A 9,724-nucleotide genomic window follows, 5' to 3' on the forward strand; every position below is an offset into this window, starting at 1 on the left:
TGTGGCTTTTTGAGTGTGTAAAGAAGTAGCACAAGTAGTTTTTGTTTAGTTTAAAAAAAAACAACCAAATTACTGATAAAAATTTGTATGTGTAAGTATACTATTACTATAGAGTATTACTATACTTAATTCTACGCTGACATTAAAACATATACAATAACATTGTATTTCAATTACATTGAACCAGACATTGATTACAATATGTTTGTGTATTGTGTGTCTTTTCATTTTCTTAAAAAAAAAAAATTGTCGGTTTATATAAAGTGCACCTCATAGTGCCACCTAGTGGCTGGATAGATTTTAAGTCAACAATCATTTCTCATATTTCTCATTTCACTCATTCTTCTGGTCACCTTAGCAGGGCAAACATTTGCATTTTTTTCCCACAGTGGAAAAAATACATTTTCTGTATTTTACTTTTCACCTCAGTCTTACACAAAATCATCATAAAATGTAAAATGCAAACACAATGTTTATTTTTTTAAAAGTCATGTTTAATGATACGTCTGTAAAGATAGATTAATTGATAAATCACATATCTATATATCTGATATCTGCATCACATCCAAATAAATCACATTTCAGCAGCTACACAAATCAGCCTGTGCCATAACTCTCCGGTTACTGCAAACTTTTTGTAACTTTCTGAAATTTCCTGGTCCAGGGTTCTGTAAAAATGAGCCACGGGTTGATACAAATCACCTGATTGTTCGATACATCATGAAGTCTACCGTGGTGCAACGTGGAAACTTTCCTATGGAGCTCTCCTCGACTGGAGTGAAGACTTTGATCTGCCGCATATGCGTGTCTCTTCCATTCTGGTGATTGGCAAGGACTGCAATTTGGATCATGAAGGTACTGATTGGCTCATTTGTTCGCTTAAAAGAGAGACACAAAAAGAGAAATATAACACAACCAATTATTATTATTATTATTATTATTATTATTATTATTATTATTATTTTTGTGATGTTTGTTCATCCAGTCACAATCCTACATAAACTTGCTGGTTGCAATTTGCATCACACCGTGTAAAAACACAACACAAAAAAAATCATGCATGCATGATTTTATTAAGCAAATAGCAGTACAATGCAAAAAACATGTAGAAAGTAAAATTTTAGCCATGTTTGCACCATATATATATATATACATATATAGAAGTGTTGTTCATTTGTTGTCTTACCTGGTTTAAGAGGGAAATGTGAATCCAGCCGCTGGGTTCAACCATCTCCAACTGCTGCAGAGACAAGAAGAGAGTTGAGGGATGACAGAATTGTTCCTAGGAGAATTTGGATTGCAATATTGCCAAGACTTCTTACCCTGATTTCCTGCAAGTTGTGGAAGTTATTTCCTACTCTAACTGATATTTTACTGGGTGTGTAGCTCTCATCTGATTTGTAATCAGCATAAATGCACAGCATCTTTACTGTTGTTCTCCTCCTGCACAAGAAAAGTATATACATTATAGACAATGGTGCATTATGGATGAAAATATTAGGATATATTGCCTGTCTTGAAAAGGCACTTTGTCAATGTTATGTCTGATTTCTTTAGACAGACAAAATAGATTATCAGAGTAGTCAAAGCCCCTGCCGTCAAGAAACAAGACATAATGTTACCTGAACTGTATGTTGACGAGATGAGGTTGCGATCCATCTGACTGCCAGTAAGTCTCCAAGTTATCATCCCTCAACTGATCCACTCCAAAACCTGTTAGTAAGTCACATCACCTCAGACTAAGTTCAGCAGAATCGTGTAAAACACAACACTAATGACAGACGTTTGGAACAAACCAGGTTTGCAAGAGGAGAGAGACCAAACTGCTTGGGAGCCGATCTCCCGGACCGTCCCAGTCCGCTCCAGTTGCTTCGGGTCGGCACCAGGTGGTGTCTTGCTCGGCGTAGCCATCGTTTAACTACAGAAGAACAGTGGATGTGAGAATCACTCTCAACAACGTAGAGTCAAAGTCAATGTCTAGTAATGAACAAGCTCCAAAATGAGAAATTCTTTAAAGTTAATTACATTTGATAAAGTCCCGTTGTTATTAACCAACACAACCAGACATTGATTTGTAGATATATGGGCTACTAAATGTTAGTCAGTAACTACAGCTCGATAAAAACATGAAGTATTCAGTTGAATTTAACTACTGAACAAACGTTTTTATTTTATGAACGTTCAAAAATAGCAGCTAAAAGCTAACACGACTGTCTGACGAAACAGACAAACATCACTAAATTCAAAATGGAGAAAAAAAAAACTGAACTCACATTAATGTTGGCTTGAGAATTTATGATGATGTTTCAAACCGTCCGGTGTGGTGGCTTGACATTATATCCTTTAAAAAGAGGTTTTATTTGGCAACAACCGCTTGTTCGAATCTCCCACTTTTGAATATGTGTCGCATTTTGTTGACGTCACGATCACCGTCGCATACTATGTGCGCATCTCCCGCCATCTTTCCTGCCGGCTTTCGGAAGGAACACGTTGCTGGGGGGAAAAATAAGTTTTACCCTCAATACTTTGTTACTATACGTCGTTATTACCACATTTTCTTTGCCGTCGGTGGTCGGAAGCAGAAGAGGGGTGAGTTTACTAACTTATCACTTCCGATTGTGATCTTGATGAGATATTACTGCCGTAAAACTAGCGCAGGTCCACAGCTGTCAAAGTAGAGGGCCTTCGCTGCTAACACGGTGTAATGTGGCGCTAACTAAAGGCTAACGGTAAATAGCATTTCCAATTCCAAAGATGTAACCTCGTTTGCACTCTGGCCGAGCAGTGCCCTCGTCGACTCGTATAAGAACACAAAGAATGAGTCGATCACTGGCGTGTCAGTTCAATTTTAACACAGATACCGTTGCGAGCCAAGAGGCCGAAAAGATAGCATTTTGAGGTCTCAAATGTAATCCCACAGAGAACGAGATTTAGATATTCTCTGCATAATAAAAACACTTAACTCCATCCAGTGTTTTTTGTCAGCCATCCAATTAACGGACGATTATGACGTATTTATATTTCATGAATGTGGAGGTTGTTGCAGCATCCAGCTGCCTCAATGCTGATCGCGATCGCCCGCTACGTTGCGTTTGCGGGTTAAGGTGATTTATGATTTTAAGGGACAAACAGAATTCGCAATATGGATTATATTATTATGATTTGAAATCAATATTGTTGTGATGTGCTAAACGGAGGCTGTGTTGACAAGGGCGATGCCAGTGATCGGCTCACGGCCTCTCCTCCGCTGCTCTCAAGGCATGTGCGTCCGTCCGGAGGTTGCGTGAGCACCGCAGACCTTTAAACGAACGGGCTTCGCGGGGACTCCGACTTCCTCCAAAAGGTCCCTAACGCGCTGTCCTGTCCGCCTTGCAGTGCCGTTTCAGTCATCCTCCACGGGCCTGAAACAGCCATTATCAGTCTGTAGGCAGACTGGTTGACCCGGCCAGGCACTGGTTCAGGGTATGTGAGTTGTTAGCCTGCCGTAGCCCATTGTTGGTATCAAAGGCTGTGTGTGTGTGTGTGTGCGCCTTTTTTTTTTTGTTTAAAATGTGTTGTTTCAGCAGAGTGAACAGAGCTCGCAGGTCCGAGTTCACTAATTTCACCCTAAACTGTGGTCACACTGCAATGATGCAAGAGCGTGTGACGCACACGCTGTGAGAATGTTAGCTAACCCTCTGAATTGAATCCACCATCCACCGATGATAAGCCAAATAAACGGTTGTGGCCCTTTTCTTGTGCAGCTCCTTAGGTGCCAGCTTCCGGCATCCCAGCCCCCACCATGGCGGATAAAAACACCAGGATTGCCATCGTCAACCATGACAAATGCAAGCCCAAGAAGTGCCGTCAGGAGTGCAAGAAGAGCTGCCCGGTGGTCCGCATGGGTGGGTGCGACTGCTCTCCAAACACGTTGTGGCAAAACCGATGTCTGCGGCTCTAACAGCATCTGAATGTTGGTTGCAGGCAAGCTGTGTATCGAGGTGACCCCACAGAGCAAGATTGTCTGGATCTCAGAGTCTCTGTGTATAGGTTGTGGCATCTGCATCAAGGTAATGCCGCCGCCCCCCACCCCCCTCCAGTCAACCAAACCTGGATGAACCTGTTGTCCTCTTGTTTGGGACTGCATCATTCTGGTTTTCATCATGCCCATTTTTCATTACAGAAATGTCCATTTGGAGCGTTGTCAATTGTTAATCTGCCCAGCAACCTGGAGAAGGAAACCACGCACAGATACTGTGCCAATTCCTTTAAACTGCACCGGTAGGACTCCTACAACTCCAGCAATGCTGTTTAAATGACCCTTGGCTGTATTTAAATGCTTATTATCAAAGTGTGTGTGTGTGTGTGTGTGTGTGTGTGTGTGTGTGTGTGTGTGTGTGTGTGTGTGTGTGTGTGTGTGTGTGTGTGTGTGTGTGTGTGTAGGCTGCCTATCCCCAGGCCCGGTGAGGTGCTCGGACTGGTGGGGACCAACGGTATCGGCAAGTCCACAGCTCTGAAGATCTTAGCAGGCAAACAGAAACCCAACTTGGGCAAATACGATGTGAGTTTGTCCAACTTGGAAGACCGAGGCGGCCATGTTTGTATAGAGGTCACATGACCTCATGATTGCTGTGCTGGCGAGATAAAGCGTGGCTGTTTACAGCTGCCACATTCTATGGTGAATTGAAACTGGAGCTTTTCTTTTTTTTCTTTTTTCTAATCTTTTTTTTAATCATAATCTCACCACCAAATTTGTACATTGACTTAAAATTGAAGTTCACCTGAACTCACATGATCTGTTCAGATTATAAAATGTAATTTCTGTTGTCCACTGATATTGAAAACAGCAAGAATGAAGCCGTTGAAATTTGTCATGTTGGAATTAACCATAAAAATCTAAAGTGACAATGTATTACTGTGATGCAGAGGAATCTGGTTGGAAATCTTAGTGAAGTGGATGTGATGATGAACATTCAACAGCAGTACAGTAACAGCACTTGAATCCTTTTTCCCAGTCTTACAATTGCTGTAATTTAAGGATTCTCACCGCTAACCTCACTGCTTCTTATTTTGAGTGTTGTTTTTGTAAAATGTTTATTTTCCGCGGCTGCTCTGTGTTGTGTTCCAGAATCCTCCAGACTGGCAGGAGATCCTGACTTACTTCAGGGGCTCTGAGCTTCAGAACTACTTCACCAAAATCCTGGAAGACGACCTGCGGGCCATCGTCAAACCGCAGTACGTCGACCAGATCCCAAAGACGGTCAAAGTAAGTGAGCCCAGTGCGTTACCACTGAGGTAGCAGTGGCTTTTAGAGCAGTTGTAATAGCCCATGTCTGTCTGCAGGGGTCAGTAGGGGCAATCCTGAGCAGGAAAGATGACACAGACACGCAAACCCTCGTCTGCAGACAGCTCGGTGAGTTCCAAACCTGTTGATTTCTGACAGAACAGGTTCTTATACTGAAAGTGTGTTCAGAGAGGAACCCTACTGCCTAAACTCTGAGCCTCTGTAGCATCTTTTTTTTGTTTGTTGATTTATGTGCTGTTTTTTTGTTCTGGGTCAGACCTGAGCCACCTGCGGGAGAGGAATGTGGAGGATCTGTCCGGCGGGGAGCTGCAGAGATTCGCCTGCGCCGTCGTCTGCATCCAGAGGGCCGACATGTGAGGAGGCTCGGACTTCACGGTCACCCCCCCACAACAATGAGCCAGACTCTAAATACCAACTCTCTCTGCTGCGTTTGTGTCTGCTGCAGTTTTATGTTTGACGAACCGTCCAGCTACCTGGATGTGAAGCAGAGGCTGAAGGCTGCCATCACCATCCGCTCACTCATCACCCCAGACAGGTAGGGGGGAAATAGAAGGAACCGCTTTTAGTTTTTCACAAAATAAAAGCGATAGAGTAAATAAATGAAATTCCGACAAAGTACAATTGCGATTTGCAGATGTTTCCATTGAATGGTGTGAAGCGCATAAGCCTGAATTCTCTCAAAATCTCGTCTTGCAAGAATTATGTTTGCGATCGTTTGTTTACGTTTGTTTGCTGGCAAGAGTGGTTGTTATATTTTTCTCTTTGATTACTTGTAAAAAAAATAATTCCGTCTCCTCCTCCGTCCAAACATAACGCAACATTTTCACTTGAAGTGAACTGGTCACGTGACCCCTGTATGTCACGTCCAGTGACATGTAAATGCGAAAGTGTTTCCATGATACTTTTGCGATATACCTTTGTATCGATGCATCTGAAAAATCACCTCATGAGAGCATCAAAATCTTTTAGCCATATTTGAGAGGTTTTTTGAAGTTCAGGTGTTTGCATTACCGGTATTTTATTGCAATATTTAGGTTTCCGTAATTCTAGGGGTCATGGAAACGCAGCTAATGAGAAAACCTGTTCACACCACTAAATGTAAAGATTTATGTTTGACGTTTTCTACTTTGGCACACGACTGGTGAAATGATTATGGCTGGATTAGGATTGTGCAGACTGCGGTTTGAACTCTATAAGGAGGAAGAAGAAAAATACTCATCATCAGAACTTTTTTTCCTTTTGTCTGCTACAGGTACATCATCGTGGTGGAGCACGACTTGAGCGTGCTGGACTACCTGTCGGACTTCATCTGCTGTCTGTACGGAGTCCCCAGCGCCTACGGCGTCGTCACCATGCCCTTCAGCGTCCGGGAAGGTGCGCTCCAAACTGACTCCGACCACGTGACCACATCACAGAGCACGTTCACAATCTTTGACTCCGTCTGATTCCAGGCATCAACATCTTCCTGGACGGCTACGTCCCTACGGAGAACCTCAGGTTTCGAGAGACCTCATTGGTCTTCAAGGTGGCTGAGACGGCCAATGAGGAGGAGGTGAAGAGACTTAGGCACTACCAGGTCAGTCCGCATCCTCACTTTTATGTTCCTCCCTTATATTTCCTGCTGTAGTTGTCTTTTCCCCCTTGCTGTAATTAAGCCTCAGTTCAGAGATGACGTGCTGTGGCTCATGTTTCTGTCCTGGCGCAGTATCCAGAAATGAAGAAGACCATGGGCGAGTTCACACTGGAGATCAAAAGTGGAGAGTTCACCGACTCTGAGATCATGGTGATGCTGGGAGAAAACGGTGAGTTTTCCTGCCTGATGTCCGTCACGAGTAAAGGAGGATTTCACACAAATTTGCATTTCTAAGGCTTCCAATCCTCCTCCTGAGCTTTTAGATTCTGGTCATTACATTTATTGTCCTTTTTGTTGTTGGATTGACCTCAATTAGATTTCCAGGCGTTGCTTTCTGGAGCACGAGCACGTTTGAAATGTTTTTACTCTTGTTTGCAGGCACGGGGAAGACGACCTTCATCAGGATGCTGGCAGGAGGCCTTAAATCTGACGGAGGAGGTGAGTGTCGCGTCCTGAGCGCTCACAAATGAGCAGCAACACAAATTGCCACGCACGCTGACGTGCCCTTTGCCTCGCAGGTGAGGTTCCCATCCTGAACGTCAGCTACAAGCCTCAGACCATCAGCCCCAAATTTAAGGTGCGTCTAATCCAGGGGTGGGCAAACTGTTTAACTGGTGGGTCACAATGGGTTCTAAAATTGGACTGAGTGGAGTGTTTATTGTCCTCACAGACTGGCACAGCATGTTGCATAAAAAAAAAAGTTTTTACAGCCAATCTAATAAAAAACTGCGCCATTGGTTCGTACAGGGCAGCGTCAGAGCTCTGCTGCACGACAAGATCCGAGACGCCTACACCCACCCACAGTTCATCACCGACGTCATGAAGCCCATGCAGATCGAGAGCATCATAGACCAGGACGTACGTGAGGAGGCGTGGCGAGGCGCGAGGTGGCTTCTCAGTTTGGAAACCGCAGCCGGCGATTAAAGACGATCCTCCCTCGTTCCTCCGCTTCCAGGTGCAGAACCTGTCTGGTGGTGAGCTGCAGAGAGTCGCCCTCACGCTGTGTCTGGGCAAACCAGCCGACGTCTACCTGATCGACGAGCCCTCGGCCTACCTGGACTCCGAGCAGAGATTGATGGCCGCCAGGGTCATCAAGAGGTGCTCGTCCTTCTCCTTCCTCCCCTCGCACGCTGCAGTGCTGTCCAGTTGGGCCAACACCCCTCTTTTGTTGTTTCAGGTACATCCTCCACGCCAAGAAGACGGCGTTTGTGGTGGAGCACGACTTCATCATGGCGACATACCTGGCCGACAGAGTCATCGTGTTTGACGGCATTCCCTCCAGGAGCACCGCAGCCAACACGTAAGAGCCAGCGGAAACTTTACAAACTGCAACCGCACACCATATAAATCTCTCTCTCTCGGTGGTAACAAGGAATTTCTCCCCGCAGTCCCCAGAGTCTGCTGGCCGGGATGAACCGCTTCCTGTCGCTGCTGGAGATCACGTTCAGAAGGGACCCAAACAACTTCAGGCCTCGCATCAACAAGCAAAATTCCATCAAGGTGCCGATGAACAAATTCACACTCAATAGGTTCAGTCGGGGGTGATAAATATAGTTCCAACAATTGTCATTTGCCAAAGCAGGTTTGATTGTTGTCAGGTCAGTTTGAAGAGACACTGACCATCGTCCTCGTGTCTTTGTCATCTTTGTTCCAGGACACAGAACAGAAGAAGAGTGGAAACTATTTCTTCCTGGACGACTAAACTGACCACCTGCAAGACCAACCGTCATTTTGTGCGATACCCGGTGCAGCATCAACCATGAGGACAAAGCTGGCTGCCTTCAGCAAACATCATATATGTTATATATATATTAAAAAAAAAATAAAAAAAAAGAATAATAATAAGAAAACCCATCAGCCTTTGTGTACTGGGCTATGCTCAGAAGTCAGCCATGTTGTGAATTGTTGGAAATTACAAGTGCACTGTATTGTCAGTCCAAACACACGTGGGCTGAATTCTCAAGCCAGTGACACGGAACATTAAGCAGCAAACTTTAACAACTCGCATTTACAAGAAATGACAATAAACAGATCTCTGATTCAAAAGATTGTGTCTTTTTTTGTGATTTTTAGACACAAAGAATCGCTACAGTTCAGAAAAGACTGACACCTCAGACACGGGGGTGAGCTCTTAATACACAATGAGTATATTATCAGAAATTAATCCAAAGCAATTTTCTCTAACAAAGTTTCTCAGTGAAGTCCATCCTTCACTTCTTTTGAATGCTTCTCCTGTCAGTGTTTGTGCACTGCCAGGTTTTAGGTTTTTAACAGGTTTTAGAAGAAAAAACAACAAATATAAACAGTGGATGGCACGCAGCAGGAGGCTGTATACAGGGCTTAAAGTAAAAAAAAATCCTGAGCCTGAACTCTCACAGCACGCGTGCAGTGGAATCGATGCATACACACTTCCCATATGGAAAACAACTTTTTGCAGTTGTGCATAGCAGGGTACAAGATAACCTATGGCTTAAATGTGAATTCCAGAAAGTAAAGGTAAAAATCTTATAAGGGCATGTGAAACTTAGGCTAATTAATTTGAATTATTCATTTAGTAACCATTTAATTAAAGGGCAATTTATACAAAAATGTGCACACATAACAGTGAAAGTATGAATATTTTTACTCTAAATTGCAAAAGTTCCTCACAATTGTCCAATAAGATACTGGTGACTTGTTTCCATTCGACATAGCACTGGAGGACATCTTTAAATTCACTTTCCTGCTTGCAAGATGTTGTGTCACTAATTTAGCCGCATCATCCTCAAAAAAGCAAACTATTACATTTAGTATTCTTTTTTTTTTTT

At 43.6% G+C, this 9,724-nt stretch overlaps 2 protein-coding genes across 2 annotated transcripts; one reads left to right on the forward strand and one right to left on the reverse strand.

The window, feature by feature from the left end:
- Nucleotides 1-237: 237 nt before the first annotated feature.
- On the reverse strand, nt 238-2,435 carry anapc10 (anaphase promoting complex subunit 10). Its single transcript, XM_076034161.1, has 6 exons — nt 2,274-2,435; nt 1,797-1,918; nt 1,623-1,713; nt 1,323-1,443; nt 1,187-1,240; nt 238-878 (listed from the first exon to the last, which is right to left on the reverse strand). The coding sequence occupies exons 2-6, from the start codon at nt 1,909-1,911 to the stop codon at nt 699-701; spliced, it is 561 nt and encodes a 186-aa protein (XP_075890276.1). The 5' UTR covers nt 1,912-1,918; nt 2,274-2,435; the 3' UTR covers nt 238-698.
- Nucleotides 2,436-2,438: 3 nt separating this feature from the next.
- On the forward strand, nt 2,439-8,963 carry abce1 (ATP-binding cassette, sub-family E (OABP), member 1). The gene is made up of 19 exons (XM_076034160.1): nt 2,439-2,589; nt 3,744-3,884; nt 3,964-4,049; nt 4,163-4,260; nt 4,423-4,540; nt 5,108-5,245; nt 5,323-5,392; nt 5,541-5,637; nt 5,730-5,819; nt 6,537-6,658; nt 6,736-6,860; nt 6,990-7,086; nt 7,296-7,355; nt 7,436-7,494; nt 7,665-7,775; nt 7,873-8,015; nt 8,095-8,217; nt 8,306-8,417; nt 8,572-8,963. Exons 2-19 carry the CDS (start codon nt 3,782-3,784, stop codon nt 8,617-8,619), a joined length of 1,800 nt encoding a protein of 599 aa, XP_075890275.1. The 5' UTR covers nt 2,439-2,589; nt 3,744-3,781; the 3' UTR covers nt 8,620-8,963.
- Nucleotides 8,964-9,724: the final 761 nt, after the last annotated feature.

This window comes from Nelusetta ayraudi, unplaced genomic scaffold (genome assembly GCF_046127955.1).
Source record: "Nelusetta ayraudi isolate G7.1 ecotype Tasmania unplaced genomic scaffold, CSIRO-AGI_Nayr_v1 ptg000042l, whole genome shotgun sequence".
Lineage (NCBI taxonomy): Eukaryota > Metazoa > Chordata > Actinopteri > Tetraodontiformes > Monacanthidae > Nelusetta > Nelusetta ayraudi.